At 43.3% G+C, this 25,931-nt stretch overlaps 1 protein-coding gene across 1 annotated transcript in view; it reads left to right on the top strand.

Moving 5' to 3' along the window:
• Positions 1-11,471: 11,471 nt before the first annotated feature.
• The window catches only part of LOC108883520 (ephrin type-B receptor 1-B), a 146,984-nt gene continuing 132,524 nt past the window's right edge, over positions 11,472-25,931 (top strand). The window contains exon 1 of the mRNA XM_018676752.2: positions 11,472-11,760. Coding sequence (XP_018532268.1) covers positions 11,700-11,760 — 61 coding nt within the window. The 5' untranslated portion in view covers positions 11,472-11,699. The remainder of the gene's footprint in view (positions 11,761-25,931) is intronic.

Below are 25,931 nucleotides of genomic sequence, written 5' to 3' on the forward strand. Positions count from 1 at the left end.
AATCCCAGCACTCAAACAGTTTTTTGTTAAATCAATCTTAATATATATTCCACTCAGGGAGACACATTTGTATTTTAAGTGACTATGGTACATTTAATTTCACTGAAATCATCATCATCATCTCTGCAGTCCTCTCCCCTCAGTAGCTACTCCTGTACACACACACTAACACACGCGTACAGGGGAGACACATTCACATTCTCAGCTATCGATTGTGTCTGAAGCTTTTCACCTTCTCTCTTACTCACATCACACACAACTGCACAAACACACGCAAGTTATTCTCAGCCTTTTGGTTTTTCAGCTTGCCCTTTGGTTCACGGCGCTTTTATGAGTGACTGCATCTCAACCTTACATGGTCTCAGTTTTTGAAATATCAGCTCAACAGGGCAAAACACTTGTCAATAAAAATCTCCTCAGCTCAATACACCCTGAACTGCCTTTGCTTTCAGGCTCCCATCATGTCTCACGGTACCATGCTACCAAGATTGTGCACATAATACCTCTCAAAACCCACTGAAATATGTTATTGTCAGAAGTGAATGGATGGTAATGACATACTGCGTGATGGAATTTTGAATACATTTCCATTTCTGTATGAGAGAAACTTATTGGATGGATGAAATACTTCAAAGAAATGAAATCTCTGGAGTCATGGAGAAAATTGGCTTTCTGTCTTCTGCAGGTGCCATTGTAAACCTACCAAATCTTTTAACGCTACATTACAATAAGTGAATGTTTGGTGAAATAAACACGGTGTTTGGAGTAGTTATCCTGTTGTCTCAGCTGTTTTATCCCATCTATTTGAATGTGGATTATCCAAAGAATGCATGCTGGTTTTCATGTCAAAAAATTCAAAGAAAGAGATTCCCTGTAATTTTAAACATCAGTGTCAAGTCTGGAAGTTCAGCCAAAAATATCTAGATGCAGTCTGTTCTCTGTGTAAATTTCCCTACATGGCTGCAAATGTGTGAGAGCCTGTTTTGCCTTTTGGCTTATTAGACATATTCTCTCACCTTCTTTTTTTCTGTCTTTGATCTGCGCTGTAATTGAACTAAAGCCTCTCTCTCTCTCTCTGTTCCTCTCTCTCCCTCTGATATCGAGCTGTCTGAGTTGTTATATAATTTTACATCCATACTCATATTTGAGATCAAGGGCTTCACATCATTGCTTCTGTCAGATGACTGAATATGAGATGGGTCAAATAACCAAAAGCTCACACAGATGCAGTTCTTACCTCAGGTTGTGCAGTACATATGCTCATACTGCCACCCAGTGGGGAAAGGGATTCATTGCACGTTAAGGAAAATGAGAAGGCGATGGGGTCATTATGACATTAAACAGAAACTATGATGATTAGGAAAAACCTGGTGCTTTAATGGCATAAGTGACAACCTCTGCACAGTGTGGTGTCACTGTGATTAGTCCACAGAGATGCAGTGATGCAGAGTGTGGCCATTGGAACTGGTATGAGCAGAAAAGGTTTGTGAAATGATGATTTTTAGCTTGGTGCTGAATTATTGTTTAAAGGAGGCTGAGACGTTTCAAAGGTTGAACTTTTATTTGTATGTCCATAGTAAGTGTTTCACTCATCATCTTTGTACTGAAAAGTTAAATGTTTAACAGTCACAGTTACTGGACCTATTAGTACCCAAAATGATTTTGGGTGTTCTGAGCTTTTTTCTCTGATTTAGAAATGATTGTGGTGAATTTCTCATGGAGTATGCTCAATCCTGAAAAGGTGTGTTCAGCCCAATCAGTAGAATATTCAGGCAGGCAGTTAAAGGATATGTCCTGGGCACCACAACATCTGTACCACAGTGTCAGTGCGTGCTGCAGAGTTATATGTGGTGACTGACTGAAGGGGCAGTTGTCCTGGAGGTTTAATGCTTTTAATGCTGGAATCCTATAGGTGGTTAAACCACATGAGAATGTGGGAAAAAGGGATTAAGGAAGCATGAGACAGAGAGGGAAAATGATATACATACGTTTTAAAGTCTAAGATTTCTATGTCTGTCTCTCTGATTGATTTGCACTGATTTATTTATTTTATTATTGTTTTTATCCAAGATGAGGCTGCTTGAGGCTAAGAACTGTTTGTTGAAACAGCTGCAAATAAAGGCCTAGTTGGAAGTTATATTATCCTTATGTAATTCCACAACCTTACACTTCAGGATTCTGTTCCCACATGTCACCAGTAGGGGTAGATGTTGCCTTGTCTGATTTAGGTACAGCCTTGCAGTAGATGTCTATATTTTTCAATGGTTGACTCTTCTCACATAGACCTCACAAGAGGGAAACAGTGTGGGGATCTCTAATCTCTATGCTCCACTGGGTCTTTGGTTTTTGAAAGACAGTAGTTAATACACCTGAACAGAGACATAAATATACTCATTATCAAACAGGAGCTCACCTAACAATTTTAAAACCCCAAAAGGGTCAGGACACACATGCAATAACTAAATATAACCCCTGACATTATGAAGGGAGCAATGGAAGTCTCTCTCCTATGTTAGCTCCAACATACATAGTATAACGATTCACATGACCTTTTTCCTTCGATCTGGTGCAGTTTCATGTCCAGACCTGTTAAACACATGCAGCAGATTTCACTGCAGGTCTCTGGTAAACAGGAGCAGAGGCAGCTGCTCTGAGTGTGTACCACTGAGAGATATATCTAACCAGTACCACACACATTCATTTTTCAGTCAGCTTGTATTGTAAATTGTTTACAACCATTAAATTAAATTGCCTTAAAAACATAAACATAAAATGTTTATGAAACTGGAAATTAGAGACAATGATGTGAAAATATCAGGCTACGGAGAAACATGAACTGAAAACAAACTGCAGTAGATAAACAAAGAACCATTTGACCAAGTTAATTAGCACACTCAACGACATACTCATTTTAAAGTAAACTTACCAAAAATGAAATCCACAAATTGATAGGAAAATATACTTTATATCACTCATTAAAAATGCATTAAAATTGATTTCTCAGCTAGAGAGTTTTCATGAGGTCATCAACATTGGAGTTGGAGTTGGAAGGAAGTAAAAACTCACTTTAAAGTTGTGAAACTACAGGGGCATGTTCCTTAAGCATCACCCTCTTGATTTCCTCCATCATCTCCACCTTCAACTGTTCACAAAGTGTAACCCTCAGAATACATTCAGCCATGTTTAACTGCAGTGGCAAATCTTGATCACGAGGTGGCGCTGTGGCCACACCACACGGCTGAGCACAGCGGTAAATCAAGTGTTGTGTGGCACCACAGGAAGTGTTTTCACTTAGTGCTGGGAAGTGGCAGAGCTCTACCAACAGGGATGCAGGCCTCATGCTGTGTACACAAGGGAAGAAAAACAGACACAAATATATACTGTAATTAACACAAATAGGACAGTGTCAACACACTTTTCATGAAACTTGGACTGATTCATAATGACACCTCATGAATCCAGCTGACATTTGAGCAGCCCACGGGACTTTACCCATCTTCTATGACCTGAAACAATCCATAACGACCTCTGACCCCCGACCTTCTCAGTTGTCATGTGGCTCCTGGAGTTCAGCTGAAAGTGACTAGATCTCTGGAGGGAGTGCTGGTCTGCAGAACTTTGCCTCTCTTTCTGTGTGGGAGGAAAAGAAAGAAAAAAAAGAAGAGGACAATGCATTTTATTAAGCTGGTAAGCCCTGAGGTGAACTGCTAGACCGAAATGAGATTCCACATGTATCTCATTTTAGCTATGCTTCATGACAAGATATTTGCAAGGAGCAGAAGCAAACAGTGAAGCGGAAATAACATTTCATAATGTAAAGGTTTCTGCAATTAAAGAACAGTGGAAATTAGTAAATGTCAGTGTAGTCACACTCCTCATGCTCTCTGTGGCATACAAATGCATTTACAGTGAATTTCATATCAGTGTCGGGGTTACCTCCTCCTTTGGCGGTCCACACGGAGTATGAGACACTGTTTCACAGTGAACTGGGAATTTGATATTCCTCCTGCTGTCTTCATGCAGACTATTAAACCAGATAGAGACCAGCCCCCACTCACTTGTAATGTTGTGGCAGATCCTGTTTACTGGCACATTACAGATATTTTGTTATGTGCCAGAAAATGATTTATATGATTTTGAAATTGTGTTCAACAACATGTCGAGATTAAGTGTGCTCAGTTTAGTGATTATTAAAACTGTAAAGGCAATGGCTTATTATGGAATCCCTAGCTCTGTCGCAGTTCTGTATGATAATTATGTAATATAGGCTTACTGTTATAGTTTACTAATTTTAATCTTTCTATACAAGAAATATGTACTGGAACTGATTAAAGACATGCACCAACAGATGTCAAAGTGTGTCCACCAACAATTGACCACGGAACAGCTACATTTCCCAGCAGTCCTAGACAGGTGGAGATTTCTTAGAAAGAGGCTGGGGAGGTCTTTACATAATGTCTGAACTGATATGCTTGCATGGTGAGAAACACGAAATTCTTCTCCTGTGTGAGATAATTAATTGTATGTGGATTAAAAACTAATTTCAGGAGGTAGATTACTTTAAACGTGTTTCTACTGTTTTGTATCACTTATACAATCTCTTCCTTCCTTACAAAGAAATGAGCACTTGATGAAGATGCTGTCACAGGGGAAGATTTCAACTTTTCATGAATGGAAGAGCTGGGGGACTGTGACCCAGAGACCTTTTAAATCTAGTTTCTCATTCCACCTGTCTATTGTCCTCACATGGGATGGGTAAGCCCTATATTCACACACATACACACACACATGTGCACACATAATGTGCATATTCGACAGGTCATCCATCAAGCCCTCAATAAGCTGAGGATCTGGGGAGTGCGGTCTAAATGAGAAATCATTGACTGGGAAACTGTGTGGTAATGGGGTCTGCTTCTGATTGGATAAGGAGGTTGAACCAAGAACAGAGACATGGCTGAGCCACCTGCATTTACGTGGTGGGAGTGCCAAGTAAAAACGAGGGGGCAAAAGGAGGAAAAAAGAGATAAACGTAGGAAAGAAGCATTTGAGTGCCAGATTTGGGATTTGGACCTGTTAATTGCTTTTCTCACTTGTGCTCATTGCTTTTAAACACATAACACAAAACACTGATTAACAATTAGTAATGGTCAAGAAGTCAATGCCAAGCGATGTGTGTGTGTGTGTTTTACAATGATAATTACTAATATAACACACATTCTGTGTGGAGCACATTGTTTTGACATTTAGCATTTGACATGGGCTTTGTTGCATTTTCATGTGTGTATGATTGTGTGTGTGTGTGTGTGTGTGTGTGTGTGTGTGTGTGTGTGTGTGCGCGTTACCTATCACTGAGCCTGCAACAGGCCGATAATGCTCAGGGCATCACCTGGCAGCAATGAATATTGATCTGATGACGCATGCTGGGAGAAAAGATTGCTTTCAAAGGTCAATGTTAATATCAGAAGGTCATTGTGTTAACTCAGTGCTATTGTTTGTTTGCATATGTGTTGATTGCCTAACTGTTGTGTAGATGTGTGCAAGTGTTAAATGAGGTCATTATCTAAATAATAAATGTCCGAGTGCATTGTTGTCCCTCGGCCAAGTATAATTTTACACTTTCTGTTCTCCGAGTGAAAAGCTTTGAGCACAGCTGTTATGACATTTATTGATGTCGTCTGCATCTTTGTATGAACCCTTTCTTTTCTCCCGTCACAGTCATCATACCATCTACCACTGTCTCCTCTGTCTCTGTGTGTATGTTTGTGAATGTATTGTATACAGACTAGATATTAGTTTATACTAATGGAAACTAAGGTCCATCTCTTTAATTACAATTTTGTGACCTTGTGGAACAGAATAAAATCACAAATTGGAAAACCAAAAATGAAATACAACACCACAACAACACAAATTCAAAAGCCAAAATGTAATCATAAATGACAACACTAAGCTGGCAGAGGAGTTAATAAGAAAAGACTATGCAAAATCGCACGGCAAAACAAACACAACTTTAATTAAATTGAATCAGTCTCAGATAATGAAATTAAATTTACTTAAAGAGACAGACACCCTCCAACTTGAACTGCACAACAGGCTCCACTGTTATTAATTGGTATCCTTGTTTAGTTTGAGCAGAATTGATGGATTCTCTCTGCATCCATACAAGTTATTATTAATAATATTAATAGAATATATAAATATGAGCATTTAAAGTGGTGGTTAACTGCAAAAACTAGAAACAAATTACTGTCCAAAAACAAACAAAAACTTTTTTTAAAATAATAATAACTGTTGTTGTGGCAGACATGGTTTCAGAGAAAACTTTGGACCTGGAGTTTTGAGGATTTTTTTCTGGGAAGGCTTGTTGAATTTTTTGTATAAGTACAGTATAATTTTTCATTGCTGTGAGCCCCATAACCTAAGTTCCTTTCACCTGCTGGTGGAATAAATCTCAGCAGTGGGTGTCCCAAAGCTTTGCTCAAATAAAACCAAAACTATCTGCATGGCTGGATACAAACAGAAGAAAACAGAACACACAGAATGTACTCTTGTATAATTTGGAGGAGCCAACTCTTTAAATTTAAATTAACAAAGGTGAGTCGTATTTCTTTCTTCCATCTACACCATCCTCTGGCGATACTTAATCAGTGGACATTTCAGTCTGCCAGTGAGTTCATCTATATGAAGATACTCTCATCCACTGTGTTCATGCCCGACTGAAGTGCTGCACTTTTTGTATTCAAACGCAGCAGTGGAGTTTCATTTGCTGGGCTTCACAGAGGTCAGCCTATGACAGGGGATCAGTGTATGGCAGACAGAGGGCAGATTGATTTGACCTCTGTTTTTCTCCTCTCTCTCCATTGCCAGATGTTTATCCCATTTAGCGTGACAGACTCAGGGAGTGTTGTGTATGTGTGTGTGTGTGTGTGAGCCTTCTGTCCACACGTGGTTTCTTCGAAGGACTGGCTCTGACTGTGGTTGATAGATTGTACTGAACTATCTGTCACAGGCCAGAGAGGGGAGAAAAAGACAGGTCGGAGGAGACGGAGGGGATGCATTTTGATGGTGTCCCTGGGAAACAAACAACTAGCGGAGAACGAGTGGGATGGGCTGTCACTGAGAGCTGACATGAAGTGATGAGCTGTCAGGGTTAGTTTTGTTTTTCCTCATTAACAAGTCCACCTCCTAAAATGTTGCTTTTGTAGCCAGAAACTACTTCACGAGCCTCTCCAGTCGACTAGCCCATGATAACATGTTCAGGGATACAAAAAACAATTTACCATGTGTCAAATGTTGTTGCTGTCAAGGCGCCTGTTTTGGAGGAGGTGGGAAAGGTTGGTGCATAATTTGAAAGGTGTATTACACCAGAGGGGGCTGAGGCCACACAGTTAATAGGAAACTTTCTTAAAGGGAAACAAAGTAGGTAAGTGAATGAGAACCCTCATTAACCTCATCTGTGATTAGATATCCTTAATCATGAGCATCCTAATCACCATAGCCATCAAGAAACATAATTAATCAGTGAATTGTTACAGGGTCAGTGCATGATCTTGGATGTTTGTGTGATTTTGTGTGCTTCCGATTATATTTTCCACCTGGCAACACCTTTTGAGAGATGGATCTGGCACTTGCTGCTAGAACATTGTCTGTGACAGAAAAAAAAACCCCTGTGGGGCGGGGGGTTTTCGCCAGTTTATTATTCACATTACTGTGTTTGAGTCACATGTGCGCGCACATGCAAAACAGTAAATACAAGGGAACATAGCTTCTCATGCACGAACCCACTAGTCAGTCTCTGTCTCTCGCACACTTGACTAACAGCAAGCTGTAATGAAGCTCTTACACATTCAGTGCTGAGCAGAATCTTCTCATTGTGCTGCTGTGATTAATGGTAAACTAAAGAGCCCAAATCTTGAATAGAACAAATGCCAGCTAACGACTTATTAATCAAACTGCGATACTTAAGACAAATAATGCTTTCACCGCATCTCTGTGAGCAGAAATGGAGTGTAATCCCTCTTCTCCATCCTCCACACCCCACCCACTCTACATACACACAAACACATACACACACACACACACACACACACACACACACACAAATAAACAACTACTGAGACTGTTTCATGCATGTGTGCAGGTCTGTTTGCATAGGTTTCTGTGCCTGTTTCTGCGTCTTCTCTGTGCCTCTTTTTTTGCGTGTTGCTCTGTGTCAGAGAAGTGCAATGGATGTCTCTGAAGTGTCTGTGTGCTGATAGCAGGGGACAGGTACCATCAGTCTTGGCATCATTGGCAGATTAATGAGAGTGCTGTATTTAGCTCCCGCCCTGTCTCCCTGCCTGACCTGCTGTCACACACAGTCGCTCCACTCTTGAAACTCAGAAAAACATATTACTTCTTAAGTGAGTGTTTACCACAAGCATAACACTAACCTTCAAGCTGTTTATGTAAGTGCAGCTGGCTGGTATGCAGTGACTTTTTTTTACAGCTAATTTTTTTAGTCCACCGAAGACTGTCTGTTTGTACTTTGCAGTATAACCCCTAAAATGTTGGCCTGTACCTGTGCACCCTGTTTATAAAAAAAAAAAAATCAGGCAAACTTAACCAACCTCATGCACCCCCCACCCCCCAACAATGAACCTATTTTCTATCATGTCTCTAGAGTTGTGACCCAGAAAGTACAACTGTGGCGGGGACTCACTAGTGTGTCCTGACCCTCTATTTGGGGAACACTGGTCCAGAGCGCATCTGTATTCAGCCCTGGCTCTGAGCTCGCATTGTCAGTGGCCAGCGCCCAGGACTCGTGAAGATGGATGAAGCTAAAGCCCAGCCTAATAACCAGTCTATCCCCCTAGGGTGGGTGTAGCACTGCACTCCTCTGTCACCTGGGTCCCCTGCACTGTCTCCATATTGGCTTAGGCATTTCATTTTCATGCATTCATATTCATCAGTGGGAAAACCTTCCCAGGTTCCACCGTCTGTGGGCTACCTCTCTCTTTTTCCTATATGTCTCCTCCTTCCTTTCTCGTTCTGTAACATTATAATCATCCACCTCTTCCTAGTGTGCATGTCTCCTTGTCACCAACGATACCTCTCACATGCATTTCTGCTTCACAAATCTAAATAATGAGTGTGTGTCTCAATAAAACACAGCACTTCGCTTTTTCCTTGTGCACGGAAGGTTGTTCTTAATGTTGTTGTTGTCAACAGAACGGGCTACACGCCATTTTGTATTTCCTGCCTGACTCCATTAAAAAACAGAACAACTGTGTTTTTTTTTTTTTTTCCCAGCAGCCAAACAGGAATCAGGAAGAAGGAGAAATGTAAAGGTCACGGCACATTGGTCATGGAGAGGCAGACAGCCGGCTGGATGTTTACAGGTCAAAAGCGCTATGAATTTAGGGTCAGCTCACACAGAACGCAGAAAATGGAAAAAAAACATTTAATCAAGCACGAGTCAGAGAATACCCCACTTGGCGAGCTTGCACTTATATTTTGTATTGAACTGACTAATGGAGGAATGGTGGAAGAAGAACAGAGAATAGAACTGGGATGCAGCACTTGTAGGCTTAACCACACAGGGAAAAAAATCAGGCCACAGAGAGAATGAGAGGCTCTCTACAATGTGTTTGGGCTCAGTATTGGTATTGGGCTGAGGCTCTTGAGCTGAAGTAGGCAAGTGCTTGTGTGGCTTTGTGTGGATCATTATCAGAGTGCTGTGTGGGTGAGCGGCTGCATGCACATTTGTGTTATTGTATGCGTGCGTTTGTCTCTGGGTTGCATTGTAAGGCAGGATGTGCTACAGCAGCAGCACTATTGTTCCCAACCTCCCCTCATACTCTTCCTTCCTTCCTTACCCCCCCACCCCCACCCCCACCCTCCACCCCCCAGGGTGTGGACAGCAAACAGGGACAGATTGCTCTGTGCTGCTCTTGTATTTGGAGATGACCTGTAGAGTCACAGGGTGTTGATGACTGCCCTTGTGACAAATAAGGCCAGGTGGCTATGAGAAGCCCTAAAACCGGCCAACACCGGGGGCCACGCTGTGCTGTGCCATGTCACGCTATAGCCCCACTCCTTGCCCGCCACCATTAAAAATGACAAATGCTCTCATCAACTGCTCTCCCAAGTTAGCAACCGTTGCCTGATGCTCCTGAAGCACTGTGTCTGCCCCAGTTCATCTGCTGGCCTTTGCCACAACTGGAACAACCATTTATTAACTGTGAGTCACTTTTCATTTGCACCGTGTTTGATTTTTGTCATTGTAAAGGTTAGGAGTTGAATCGCAAAGGGGCAGAAAAGATAGATGTGGTGAGAACAGTTCAGGCTTGTTGGAAAAAAGACTTCACATATTTAAGAGAGAAGTGTGGCCTCTTAAAGATCCACACACACTAGCAGCAATAAAATACAGGCGTCAATTTCGTAAGCTAAACACAAATTTTAAAAACCCCAACTGTTCAGTCCATTCATTGAGTCCATAAAAAGTAAAGCAGGTAAAAAGTATCTGGGCCAGTGTGCTGTGAAGGGACTGAAGTATTAGGCCAACCAGTGGCCCGGGGTAAGACCAGGCCTACTCAGGCTGTAGATTAACAACTCCATCCCAGTTCCTCTGCTCCAGGGACTTTTTTTTTTTGGGGGGGGGGCATATCTAGCCCAAGACAGGTGTATGGTTCTGGGCTACAGGGCGGCAACTGCCCCCTCTTCCTCTGCTGAGGCGGACTCTGGTTCTCTGTGTCCCCGCAGGGAAAAGTCCATTGTGTGTACCATCTGTTGCAGACAAAAGGGGGGTGACGGGGGCAAGGGGTGGAAGCTGATGTGCAGCGCCTGTTTAATATCATTTGGAGGTGCAGATGTAATTTGCCAAAGCTATTAAAGAGTATTTTCATTTCAGATGGGGGGGTTGCACCTTTGTGAGAATAATGGGAGAGTGAAAGTGTCAGACCACGTTTAAAGCTACTTGAGACATTTTTAAATTGTACGGTGTCAACATAAATGAAAGGGTGGGTGGGAGAGTTGGTGATAAGAATAGAGTTTAAATAAGAAAAGAAAAAAAGAAAGAATAAAGCTTGCTCGTGCAAAACATCCTTGTGATTTTCATAAATGAAAAATGTAATGTACTAAGATCATCTCCCATTGGGTGCGGGGTGGTGGTGGTGGTGGGGGGGGGGGGGGGGGGCTCTGTTTTTATTATTTTTACTATTTTTAAATTTTTAAATAAACCAGGGGGCTGCAGTAGCCGCAGTAAACCGAGTGGTGGCGCTATTTCCCTTCAGTGTAGCGGACACCCGCTTCAAATAGGTCAAGGAAAAGTTTTGTGTTTTGACAATGCGTGGTGGGCGGAGCACAGGGCTGGCGATTGGTTAGCGAGTTTCAGCTCCCGGTCGGTGATTGGCCCCGGCGCTCTAATTGGGGGGGGGGGGGGGCGAGCATGCAGTGTCGGCATCCCCCCCCTTACACTCTCGTCACCCCCCCTCACGCACCTCCCTCCCTCCCTTGCTCCTCGCACCCCGCGGTCCCTACACTCCGCTCTTCCCCGGCGCTGATTGTCACACATTGTTTACTACGGCTTGAAATGTGACTCACAACACAGGCTATCTGCTGGAGTATACCGCTCTGACAACTGAGGGATTCTGTGTTTTTTGACGCGCGCCGTGCGTCTTGGTTATTTGGGGACAAGCTGTGGAGACTACCCTTCTGCCATGACAGTGGATTTGTTTGCGCTTTTATGCGTGCTGGTCATCACATCCTCTGCGATGGAAGGTAAATAAGAAAAAAAAAATGGGATTATGCTTGTTGTCTTGCAGGTGTGGAAACGCTCCCCTCCCGAGACGCACTCTGTACCTTTTGGGGTGGGGGGGTGGATGCTTGTTTGTGTTGGTCAGCGCTGTAGCCTCTGGCTTAGAGATACAGGGGTGTCATGCACGTGGATCGCAGCAGATCGCCGTGGTTATCCCTTAATACTAGCGCGGCAGTCCGGCGCTTCTCTGGCTGTCACTGATATTACTTGTCCATGTGAGGACTGATACTTTGTCTGATTTAAGTGCTTTTAAAATTGCAAACGGTAGTTTATTAGTGGCTGTTTATGGGTAAACATATGTTTTTCACTCTTAAGACTCTTTCGGTCTTTACAGCAGGAGTGCAGGACTGGAGGAGCCTTCTCTATAAACTCTGTTATTTCAGTCATTATCCCGTGAGCAATTAGTTCTTTCTGTGTGGGAAATGACGGGTGCATTGTAAGTGCCTGTCAAACCTCCAAGGATTCCTGTCACGTTTTTACATTAAATTGAAAATATAAAGTACTATTAACACAAACCTCCAGCACCATTCTCTGGCATTTTGAATTGTTGAGACAAACTGTCTCAGATTGTGGACATGAGAGTCTCCCTATAACCTAGATTTTATGGTGGAGTAAATTTCTATATATTTTTAACTACTGGAAATCAAGAATGCCACCCCTCAAAAAAACACTGTGCTGCCTCTTCCCTTTTCTCAGACTGTTCCTGTATTTTTTCCTCCTCATTTATCCCCATTCCCATCTGTCTGTCTTTCTCTCTCTGCATCTCGTTCTAGTTCCTCCTTTCTGTCTTTCACACACTCATCTGGACAAGCAGTAGTGCCAGTAGGAGCTAATATCTCCTCAGTTAAACATGTTTTTCATTTCCGCTGTGGGTCCTTAGGGACTGAACACTGGGCTGTAGCCTCAGACATTAGCTGCTAGATGGATATCCCAGCAGCATCGTGGATATATGATGTTTTCTCTCATTTTATTGTACAGTAGCACATCCTCACTAATAAAACACACACAGAAGCAGACCAGGTTCCGTGCGGCTGTCTGTTTCCACCCTCCCTCAAAAGCATAAATAAGTAAATTAGAAGCACAAATAAAATGAGTTTTCTCACATGCAGTTTTTCTCTTTAATCATTTACAACTCTGCTCCTGGACCGTTCCCAGCTCGGGCTGTGCTCTGTAATTCGGTGGCGGCTTTCTTGTTTGTGCTCATCAGATTTCAACACAGCCATGGATACCGAGCCCAGGCCCAAATTGCTACCTCGGTGAGGGTGGATATTTTCAGGTTCAAATGTTTACCCGATGACGGCAGAAAAATGTCAATTCCGAGAGATGAGTTGTGGACGGTGAGGGAGGAGGGAAATTTTTTCCCCCTGCTCAGAAAGAGGGTGTAGGACTTCTACTTAAAAAGATGGGATGAGAGAAAGAAACAGATGGGCAGGGAGTTGGCCCCTGGGTTACCTCGGTAACAAGGATGAAAGTGATTTCCTTGTTTGGGTCGCTAATTGAAAGGAGGTTGTCCCATGGGCAGGTTAAAATCTTCACTGATCTGAACTCCAATCTGTTGCTCTTTGATTTTTTTCATTGTGTGTGTGTGTGTGTGTGTGTGTGAGTGAGAGAGAGAGTAAAGCTATTGACCACATTATCCCTGCCTCTCCAGTCACCATTAATCTGATTACGAGTTCAAATCAGCTGCTAATCACAAAGTGTCAGAGATCTGTGTGTATATGTGTGTATGTGTGTTTGTAACATTAGAGTGAGGAGTAGCCCTAACCATATGGACACGTAGTTGTGATGAAGTGAGTGATTTATTTGACCTCCCCACACATGCACACACTCACAGTAAACACCACACACATCATTGATGACCTGATGAACTATGGAATGAAAATCATAAGGAGGCGAGCATGAACGGATGGATGGAAGGTGGGCAGGAAGGTGCGATGAAGGACCCGAACAGTTTAATCAAGTGTGAAGTTGATTATAGAACTCTGAATTTGTCAGATTTAAAGTCTACTCGCACGCACACGCACGCACGAAGATGTGATATCTGCACACAGAATTGCATTCACTGACAAGTTATTGAAGAGGGGCGGAGGGGCAGTCAGACCCGAAGCAAAGGGCTAACAGAGAGGAGAGTGAAGACGGGGATTTGCATGCCATTAGAAAAAGAAGCATGTGCGGTGCTCTGTTTCACCCTCATTTGTCTTCTCTCCCTCCATTTCTCCCCATCATCTTCACTTTTCCCTCTGTCTACTTTCCTCTACACCCCCCACCCCTCCCCATTTCTCTATCCTGCTCTGTCTTCCGTAATTCTCCTCACTAATCTCTCCATTCCCCCTCTTGTCTCCCTCCTCACTTTTCTCCTGCTCTCTCTCTCTCTCACTCTCTAGCTCCGCGGTGTGCGGATGGCTCTTGCCAACAGCAGCAGTAATTCTCCCCTACTTACAGAGCCATTGCTTATTTCTGTTTGCCCTTAAACCAATTAGGCTTAGATAAGCCCGCTCATTTAACAGCCTGGAACTGGGTGGTGGTGGTGGTGGAGAGAGGTGGGGAACCAGGAGGAGGGGATGAAACAGTGGTTGAAAGATAGACTGGGATTGAGAGAGATAAAAAAAGATGAGAGAGACAGAAAGGAGGGGAGGTCAGTGAGTTTTGGAAAAGATACAGTACGCATGTTTTACAAATGAGTAGCCTGCAATTGAACAAGACTGTGGAAATAAATGAAACACTGGGCTGTCTCAGTTATTGGACATGCAGTAGAGCCGTGCTACAACTGGGGTAAAAACAGCAGCAGAATTCAGTTTGAGTATGATAAGAGAACATCAGTAATGTGCTGTTACCAGCCCCTGAGGATGCTTTGTTAAGTACCTGTGTTGTACTGTGCTAATGCCTCATCCTCAGGATACAAGTGCATGGAATGGAGAATATTGTAGCTTGAATAAACAATTATAATGACAGATAAAGCAACAGATAATAGTTACCAAGATCAGAATACTGCTGACAGATGAACATCACAAGTATTAGGGTGGCATATTGATTAGAAAGGTTAGAGGACAGAGCGAGTTCCAGCCCCTGTCTCGGCAACAGCTGAAGTGTTCTTGAGCAAGACACTGACTCATCTCCGGGGGCACTGTGTGGAAGCTGACCCACTGCTCTGACCTCACTGTGGAGAGAAGTCAGCATCTGCCTCCTGGTATTCATAAAGTATCATATTCTTATTCTGCTTATTGTTTCTAATAAAAGCAGTGAAATTACTGGAGCAGTTTTGACTTCGAGTATAGTAGTTGCCTTGCACCCAGCTTTGCCAGACCACAATCTTTCTGCACCAGTTGTGATTTGGCAAGGCTTCATTTGATATCATTTACACCTAATTTAAATAACTGGACATGACTTTTGCAAAGTTTGAAATGAGTGAATAACACACTGCAGCTCCTCAGGTTGCTCCACTGTGTGTTGTCAGGCTCAAATGATTCTCAGTTGTTTCCCAGATTTAAATCCTGTACCAAAACCTGAGCTTGTAGGGAGGTAGGCTGGCTCTGTGAGGCTATTGTGGTACTGAGTTAAGAATTCTGCGCTGCTCCATGTGTGAGCTGGGCGTGCATGTGTGCTCACCAGCTGTGCAGAAGAGACAGCCTGTAAAAAGCGTCCTGTTGAGTCTCTAATGGATGTGAATGCAAGATTGCTCCTTTCCTCAGCTCTCTGATTCGAAATTGGTCAGAAAGGAGAAGAATGAAAATGTAAGAGCGACGTAGGCCCACCGGGTTGAGGTGGGCCTATGTCGCTGCTGACCGATGAGGTGTTTAAGTGTCCTCATGAGTGTACGAGTGTATTTTAGCCATGGGCGCTACTGCTGACCTGGGACCACCTGAAGTAGAATTCAATTTTCCACTCGTTTTGTGCCGACATTGTGTGTACTGTGCGTTTGGGTGCCTGTGTCGTCAGTAGACTGCTAAAGCCATTATGGCTGGCAGGGGCAGCCTCCCACAGTGAAAAAAACTACTCAGTATTAAGGTGTGCTTACGCAGCCTAGTCAGCTATGACGACCCCCAGTTCAAACCCCTGCCTGCAGCCCATGTACCTGTACCGCCTTTTCTGTGCAAGTGTTTGCATTGAAGGCAACGTGGCAAGAATCTGTGGTCATGTTTTGTCACATATTGCAGTAAACTGTACAGTGCGTATTTTCTCTTGGATAATATGATCACTGGCTCCCTCTCTCCCTCTGTCGCTCCTTCTCTCTCTCTCTCTCTCTCTCTCTCTCTCTCTCTCTCTCTCTCTCTCTCTTACACACACACACACATACACACACACATACGCATACAGAGTGCCCCTCACAGTTCACCTTACCCGAGAGACATCTGAGCTTTGGGAAGGCCAGATGGTGGATGCAGGTTGGGGGCTGGTATGCATGTGCACATTTTTGTGTACATCTCAGTGTGAGAATGAATGGTATCAAGAGAGAATGGAGAGGGAGAGAGGATGAGAGCAGTATGTACTAAACTGTATGTGTGTGTTGCTGTGTATTTGTGTATCCAGTTCCATTCCAGACTTGAGGCTCGTTTTCTTTTTCTCGCCGTGTGGATATTTTCTGTTCTTTTGCCACATTGTCTTCCCGTGTCTCCGACACATTCCCGTGTCCAGAGATTTGCTGCAGAGATGTTATCAGCCGTGTTAGGTTCCACCCGTTTTGCTTCGTGCTCGGCCCTTATCAGAGCAGGTGGCTGACTGTGGGAAGAGGGCTAAATACTTATCTGTACAATCTCAGGGAAAAGCAGAGCCAATGCATCAGCAACATACGAAACACATTAGAGCACCGGAGTGAAAGTGGTGACGCTCGTGACACAGTTCAACCTCAAACTGTGTGAGTCATCTGTTTCCTGGTAAAGCCAGTTCTCTCAAATGGCAGACACACAACATGGGCACAGACGCACACACCCACAGACATACACTCATCAGGGCTTGATGTGCACAAGAGCAAAAACTTAGAGATAACCCTCCAGGCCACACCTAGTGGAAAATGGCAATGCTAGTAATTGATTGGGCGCAGTGACCCAGCTTTCCCACCACTCAAGGATGGTGGTGTGAAAAATGTGTTTTTTCTCATTCTTTTTCTGTCTCTTAGGCCCTTTCCCCTCCATTATCACCTGTCCTGGAGATTGGGTGACAGTTGTTCAGTCAGCAGGAAAGGGGAGCCTCTTCGATATTTGTTGAGTTGAGAGGCGAGAAGAGAAAGCATTGATTATCGAGTCTTATTTCCCATTGTTCACGCAGCCTGGCTCCTGGGGCCTCTATGCTTACAGCCCCATATTTACCATTTCTCCTCCACCTCATGGCCGCTTTAGCCCCTGTCCATCCCAACCCCTCCGTACATCAGCCTCTGGCCTGTCCAGATCCACAAAGGCCTGTTGTTGACTCGACTTCCTGGCCGTTTCTTCTCCCCCCTGATAGATTGTTCCTTTTTTCCCCAACAAACTTTAATTAAATCTGAGAATAGTTGGCAAGGTGCACCCCCCTCTCTCCCACCTTCTCTCTCAAAATGCCCTGTCTGGGAATAATTGGTTGTTTCTCCCTCCCTCACCTGCCTCTTTCCCAGCACATGTTTTTTTAAAGTTAAAAACAGATGCATTTATGAAGCATTATGGGGGGGTTTGCTACAAGAAAAAAGTGAAATATGAGCCTGTCCTTCTGAAGACGTAACAGACGCACCAGTGGCAGGAACAGGAAGGGGGGGTATAGAGACTGTTGGGGTTGTACGCTTGTAGGAACAAAGAGGTTCATTTATGATTGTTATAATGAGATCTGTTTTTGAGTCAGGCCCAGAATGATTTAATTTGACTTTTAAGCCCTACGGCTCAGACTTAAGGACTGCAAGTGGGAAGGCTGGCGGGACAGAGGCTGACTAGGGAGTGGGAGGAGGCAGGTATAGTGGTGCAGTGTTTTTGTGACTTTAAGTGCATGGGAAACTTTCTACAGTCAAACTGATAAGAATATCAGTTTTTCTCACTTTGCACGCTTGGTAACTGCACACCACAAACTCTCTGCGTATCGCTGTGTTTATTTAGCAAATCCCTTGCCTAAATATACATAATATGAACCTGTGGTGCTTTTTGCATTTAAGGCAAATCAGCAGCCCAGATGATACTGCGTTTCCAGCACTCAGAGGAATTAAAGGCAGAACGTTAATAGGGCTGAAATTACGAATGGTGGTGGAAGCTGCTCCATTTCCGATTAAATAAAAGCCAACTCCTCCACAGGCTGTTTCTCATAGGGACTGACAGGCGCACAGACGCATGCGTGCGCGCGCGCACACACACACACACACAGCGCGGATGCGAATGTGCAAGATCCCCAACACACGTAACGCAGCCATCCACACACATACTGTAGCTTTAATGTGTGGAAAGGAAATGAGTAGAGACGGAGAGCTAAGAGCTTGGGCCTGGGGCCTGTCCTATTATTAATGAGTAAGTGCCAGTGCCTTTCCCAGGTTCAGGACATGTGGACATATTTCACCATTCGCCTGCCCTTCTCCTCACCATAAATGTAATCTCTTATTAAACATTGGGTTCTTGGCAAGAGAGAGGCAGATAGAAAGAGAAATTGTGCATGAATATTTGTGTCTCACTGTGTGTGTGTGTGTGTGTCCGAGTTAGCATGAGGAATGAAAATTGTGGTGGTGGTGGTGGTGGAGGAGAAATGAAGTGCCCGCACAGTGCAAAATGGAATGCCAGCTTCTGAGAGGGACACTGATGGGCCAATAAGTAGCAGTGGTGGGAGGACAGTTTTCACCCCGCACAACACTGAATCCCTCTGCCAGGCAAATTTTCAGCCTGCCCTGCGCTGTCCACTTCTCTAGCTGGATAAGAAGAAAGTGTTTTTGGAGGTAATTAACTATTGATTTGAAGCACAGAGGGTAATGGGAAAGGAGTGGACAGCTTCTCGATCCACCAGCAGTTGCCTGGCTAGACTGCAACTAGAGAACTGACAGGGTGAAAGAAGCATTTCCCTAAAAGAGCCAAGGTCAAAGGTGTTTTGTTTGGCTTTCAAGCTCTGTTCTCTGACTTTAGGCAAAGAGAATAGAGACGGAAATCAGGAGTCTGGGAATGTGTGCTGGTTGAAAATTCAAGATTGTGAATATCAGATTCTGTTGTCTAAAATTCAGTATTATTGAATATTATTTATTATATTTATGTTTTGTTTTGATGGCCAACTTGACAGACTGATCTCAGCCCATGCTGACCTGTTGACTTACTCTACTTCATGAAAAATAATGACCGTATAGGCCCTGGGGAATTATTTCTATGTGATGCCTCCTGAGGTCATATCACAACCAAACATTCTCGGGTCATAAATCTTACCCTTATAATATCGAACACATACTTTTAGCAGATGATTAAGTAAGACAAGAGGAAGTTTCCCACATTAAGCTGCTGTTGTATTTCTTCCTCTGCATCCTCCTCCTACGGATTCATGTGCTATTCTGTCTTTTAGAGGCGAGTCAGAGGACAAGTATTAGGACTCATTTGTGCAGGAGAACAGAGGCGAGGAAGGACAAAGAGACAGAGGAGGAGAGAAGGACAGGCCTGTATTTGCCTACCATCTTATTTGTGCTAATGAGGAGGCTGGTGGTTCTGGCTGCTAACCCTTAAGTACATCCAGCCCTTTAGAGTGTATACACTTGCGTGTGCCCAGGGTTCATCTCCTTGAATGTCTGTGGGGAGTATAATTTGCCTTTTTAGAAAAATCTCAGTGATAATGAATGATGTGGAGAAGGATTGTTTGATGCCCCTTAGTCGTGCAAGTGTGTGTGTGTTTGCTATTTGTGTTAGCTTATGTGTTAAGTTTAAATTCTATGAGGTATGAGGTATGTCGACTTGTTAGCATAGCAGTCCTGAGACCCACACGCCCAACCCAAACCTGTGCTGTAATAGGGCTCAGTGAACAGTATAAAATTCATGCCCCTCTCCAATTGTTCCCTCCCTCCTCATCCTTTATTCCTATGATGTCTTTCCCCACCCTGCTTTTTCTGCCAAGGCCGGGCATTTAAAGCGGCGTGCCTTTGATGTGAGCTTCACACACTGTTAGACACCCACTCATCAGATTGACACTGATGTCTGGGCGGAGTCAGCCCGTTTCTTAGAGCTGGGGAAATGAACTGCGGGAATATACTGTACACACACACATATGGCATGCAGTCAGGTAGTTTTAAATAAAGTAAAGTGGAATGTGGACGTGAATGAGCAGATGTGCTCGTTCAGAAGTGCAAATCTTCCCAGTATGGCCGTGCTGCACTCAGCTGATGATATGTCAAGATGACAAATGTTCCTGCTAAACTGAGCTGAATGTAATTGTACAGCGGTTTTCCTCGCTGTGTTTTACAATGTGTCATACCAGTTTTAGAGGGAATTCTGTTAATATCAAAAGATACATCATACAAGTGATGTGAGATTATTAATGCATAATATCAAATGCTGTCCTCTTTTATCATAAATTTTCTGTCTAAATGCGTAGCAGCACAGCCTTGATTCTCTCACACAGGCTCAGTGATAAATGATTTGTAAAGGCCTAACTAGACAGGAAGCGTGTAATGTGAGCACATATAGTGGCCTATGTGAGTGCATGTTGTACTTGAGATCTCACAAATTTCCACATGTATGTGTGCCTGATTCTATTGTATTCTAAGAACCGCTTTCCTTAGTTTCCCTTGTTTACCACACTAAGTTTATCTGTGAGTGTATGATGTGCAGTATAATAACCATCATGATTATAATGGGGATTTGTGTATCATAGTATTTTAAGGTTCAGAGCTGAACCATCCCAACATTTCCAAGTTTCATAGGTTTGATAATTACTTAATATAATAATCACATTAAACAAAAAAACCCTGACACCAACCCCGTCTTGCATCATGATGTCCTACACAAACATTGTCCGTCACACATCATTGCTTAATGATTTAATCAAAACATGGCACAGCCACAGTAAGGCGTGGCTAAAGTGTGTAATTTAATGACCGTTTAATATGCCATCTCTGCTCAGTCCAGCAATTCATCAGGTCTGTAGTTTTCCAGGTTGATGCTGCCTCTCCAGTGTTGTTTTCTTAACACCTAGACACAGAAAGACTTAATTCTCTGCATGATGTGGTGAGGCCTAACCTGCATTTGAGCTTTTGTATGCAAAATATGAATAACTTCCCATCACTTCACTAAAGCACAGCATTTTATGACCCTTATTTCTAACTTAATGTACAACATAAACTGTATAAGCTTATACAAAAAGGTTTACAATAAATGGTAAATAACAGAACATGTGTGGGTTTGTGGAAATCCCCTATCACTGTCACTGTTTTTTTTTTTGTTTGTTTGTTTGTTTTTTTTTTTTGTGGATACATGCTGATCTCTGTCAGGGAGGTGTTGGATATCTGTGTGTGCTATGTGTGCTTTTATGCCAGAGAGCACTGCACATTGCATTTTCCCTGCGAAAAGGCCATCATTTCAGTATTAGAGTACTTAAGTTTGAATGAATCACATTACTCAGTACCTCCCAGCCATTTCAGGTGGATATATCATGTTCCAACCTGTGTTAATCAGTCAGTACTGACTGTGTACTACCAATCACAAAACAGCTCTCCTGACAAAAACAGCTGGCCAAGCAGAGTCATGCAGGGATTGTGGTGACATTCTCCAAAGCTTTTGTTCTCCATGCCAAGGATTTAGTCTTCCCTTCCTCAGACAGCACTAAGCAGGTTAGGGTGATGAAACAATGACTGTGTAATTGTTAATTTTTAAAAGCAGTGCGTGAGTGTGTTAGACTGCTGCGATTTGCAGTCTCACACTTGTTTTTGTCCTAAGTTCTTCTTTTCCTTTTTGTTTTTCCTTGACCATCTAATGAAATCATGAGAAATGTTCTCGTCTCTCTGTATGTTTGTGTGTGCATACATGCATGTGTTTGCATTCAACAGGCATGTGTGTGTGGATATGTATTGATACTGTCCGTGTTCTTTTAAAATGGGTGTGGAGTAGTGTTTGTGTAACAGCTGATGACTCCCCTCTTTGTAAGTGAATAAAGGGGCTCCATTAAAATCTTAACAGCCCACCTGGTGCCCGTTATGTTTATGCTGTTTTCAAGATTTGAAAAATGTTCCCCGCCCAAAAACTGGCTTTTGCTTCTGAAACAATCCTAAAATCTATCATCCATTTTTGCATTTATGAAAGCTACTTGATATGTTGACATACCTAACCCAAGGTGAAACGGAGAGACACAGATGTGTAATGCTCTCTTCATGTGATGGCTATAACTCCTGACAAGGTCACTGTGTGAGTCTGAGAGTGTGTGTGTGTGTGTGTGTGTGTGTGTGTAAGTGCGAGCAGATTCAAGCTTGCTCTAAAAGGGCTTTCAGACACCTGTCAATGATTGGCTGAAAGTGGACACCATCTTTTTTGCCGTTATTGACAGTTGACAATGTAGAGGAAGTGTGGAGAGTGACTTGCATTTCTCCACATGTTCTCAATCAATCTGAGGCTCAGGTAATGCTTTGAAAACCGACTTCCTTTGATAAACATCGTGCGGCAGCTTCTGAGAGGAAAAGCATGATGGATGGTCATAGTGCCTCTGAAAAAAGCAGAAAAGACAAAAAGCAAACAAGAAGCCTCTCTCCCTCTCTCTCTTTCTCTGACTCTGTCCGTCTGTTGCCTTGGCTCTGAAGATTGATTGTGAATCGTCCAGGATGTATGAGCGTTGCGATCATATCATGGATCACAGCATGGGGAAGGAATGACAGATGTCGTAAGCGTCCTCTGTTTATTTGAGAGGCGAATGTGTGTCTGATGGATTGGTTGTGTTTGGTGGATACAAGGATGATTTGTCATCTCTTATGTGTCTCTTTGTGTTTTTGTAAATATTTAACAGGGCAAACAAAGGGTTTGTGCAACATAGAACAATGTCCCAAAGTTAGCAAATGTAGCTACAAAACAAGCTGAAAGTACATCCCTTCAAGGACATTCATACTTTAAATAATATAACAGGATAGAATTCTAAATCCATAATTGTCTTTAGATGTATTTCAGATGTCTTCTAACATTGTCTTAACTTTTCCACCCTTCCGATATTGTAATTTTCTTTTCTGGATGTATGCCCACCATTTCCCCAATCACAGATCATTTTAATAGGGCATTTATCAAAAAATTCAGTTACATTATGTGAATATTCTTTCCAGATTTAACATGGCTCAAAGAAATGGGGCACTTCACTGGGGTGATGGGTGGTAAGGGGGCTACTGAAGGGAGGGTTAAGTGTGTTCCGGTCAAGGTCACTTTGAGTGGCATATGTATCCTATTTAGGAACCTCTGAAACTACTGAGCAGTGTAGACATAAAACGGTGTTGACAGCCCTGCTCTGCTGTGATTGCTACAGTCACACTGGATATTAGTTACTGGACTGAACGCTCATACACACACACACACCCCCTCTCCCTCTCTCTTACGCGCGCGCACACACACACACAGACAAATGCACAGACAACGCAGGGTCCTCTGCTGTGGGCTGGACGCTAGATCGGGCCATTAGTATGGACGACCATTTCTATGCTAACAGCTCCTGATTGCTTTGCCTTTCACATTGTGGTGACATCAGCACATCGCTAATTGACAGATAATTGCCAATAATCACGAGATGGATCAGTGTGAGTGCAATTAAAGCAGCTTGCTGCAGCACACCAATTCCTTTAAGAAGTCTGGTCTGTGGACTGATCTGTTTGCCCTTGTTTAGTAGAGCAGGTTAATCAAATATGTTTTTGCAAGAACAATTTTGGAAACAGTTGCCAATGACTGTGTTACAAGTTCGATAAAATTTGGGCAACATATTTATTTCAAAACTGTAGGTGCTTTATGGAATTTTTTTGGACACTCCCTTTGCAATGTGTATTACATTGTTTTCTGCTACCTATGTGAGAGATAACAGCCAAACGCTTGTAATGGGATCCTGTCTGTTGTGAGAAGATGGAGGAAATCGCTGGGACCAGGAATGCGCTTGACTCGCTCGTTTGGGTCAGCGAAGGAAATGCCGGTGTGTGTTTGCGTATGTGTGTCAGTGCAGGCGTTTCTGTGTGTCGTCCAAAACAGTGTTTTCTCAGCAATAGAAAAACTGAAATGTGATATGAATATCCTCTCCATTCTTCCATGAAAGTACCTGAAAAAAAACCCTGAAAGGGGCCCATTTAGGCTCGCTCCCAGACAATACAGTACAATGCACCTGATGACAGGCTAACTGGGGGAGGAAATAGCCCTGCTAGGGCCAACATAATAGTGGAATATTCTGGAAGTCACAGGAGGGATTTATGGAAGCAAATGGTCTTTTTCTAACATTCAGTGGAACTGTGTGTGTAGCGTATTTGTGTGTCTGCGTGGGGTGTGTGTGTCTGACATGCTGACCCTCTTCTCTGAATGTGCACCACATTCTGTGATGTGCTAGATGTGTGAATTGGAGCCTTGCCTAGCCCGTCAATCAGATGAAGAGATCATTAGAGGTGTCACACTCAAATCTCTCATATCTGTAATCAGCTGTCATACTAACAACGCCAGGCTCTACATGTGCCTGTGCCCAGCTGCCAAAATACAAGTTCATGAGATGGAGCTGAATACACAAAGGAATCGACAACTTTGTGAATTTTCTTCAGGTGTCTTACCCATAGTGAGCACCATTTGGTTGTTCTCTCTTCCCATGATCTTCCAGTGGGCAGTAGATGACTCCATCTTGGGGTCCATATGGACCCCATGTTGGAGTCACGCTGCTCTCTAACAGTGGGGGAATGGCAATTAGCGCTACATTTGCTGAGGATGGCATGGAACCAGAGATCTGTCACCTCTGCTTCACAGCTCTGTCTTTGAAGACATACAAATGTATGTGTGTGCATACTTTTGTGTGTGCATGTGCCTGTATGCGCATGCATGTGTGTCAGCATGCATGAGGGGAGGGAGAATCATATCACGGCACCTGCTTCACAGCAGGGGATGGGAGTGCCTCACAGAGACAAGGTGTGTGTGTGTGTGTATGTGTGTGTGTGTGTGCAGGGGGGGAAGGGCAGGGTGTAGCAATGGCATATTGTGTGTGATCAGAGGCAGAGCAGCATCTAAATGCATGTGGTTACTTGTAATCAATGTTACCGCAGTTCCCTTTGGGTATGCTAATGTATTCTAAAATGCTAATGTATTTCAGCTCCAAACCCTTAAGTTGTATCGTATGAGTGAATGGGCGATCATGCAAACAGTGATGATGAGATGGAAACCAGCTTGAGGAATGTCACGCCGTATCTTGGGAAAATAAATTCCCACACACAGTTACTAGGGAGCCGTTACTGCGCGACTGCTGGCATATGGATTCCTTAGGTGGCAGCCGTTGCATCATGTTTGTTAGAATTATTTGATCACAGTTGAAAAGTCCCTTTGATCCCTGTAACGGAGGACTGATGTGACACAAAATGGTCGGCAGCCCATTGAGGCAGACGGGGGAGTCTGTGTCTCTGATAGGGTAGGCTGCAGTCGCCCCTGGAGACTGGAAATTGCGTACCCTTGCTTTGAAACCCCTCTTGATCACAGAACACCTGGATGTGATCATTTGAGATGGAGAACAGTAAAGAAAAAATACTCCTCATATGTTCCTCTCACTGGGATTTGTATGTCTGATTATTTGTGTGTTTGCTCGTTTTCATATAGGGTGACGGGATAGAGAAAGACTCTGTGTGTGTGTGTGTGTGTGTGTGTGTTTCTGGGTACTTGTCTCTTTTGACTGACCTTGCTTAAACAAACATACCTCTGTTAAATTTTGCATGTTGGCAGTGTCCCTGACCAGAGGCCCCTGTTCACTTTGTAATCATAAGTTGTCCAGAAAATCATCAAAATTCAAGTGTTTAAGACAGCAGCCATCAACTACATGGTCCTTGGTTCAGGTTCATTCAGGGACCTGAATGTTGCCTTCACCACCTACAGTAATTAGACTCATCTCACATAATGTGATGAACTTACAAGATTGCTGTTCCTGCATAGTGTGTAAGAGCTCTTTAGTTTTATTTTCTGACATTTTTTGTCCTGTGGCACCCAAATATTCACTCATGTGATTAAACATACCCTGACATGACAGAATGGTCGTA

Source organism: Lates calcarifer, linkage group LG4 (assembly GCF_001640805.2).
Source record: "Lates calcarifer isolate ASB-BC8 linkage group LG4, TLL_Latcal_v3, whole genome shotgun sequence".
Taxonomy (NCBI): domain Eukaryota; kingdom Metazoa; phylum Chordata; class Actinopteri; family Centropomidae; genus Lates; species Lates calcarifer.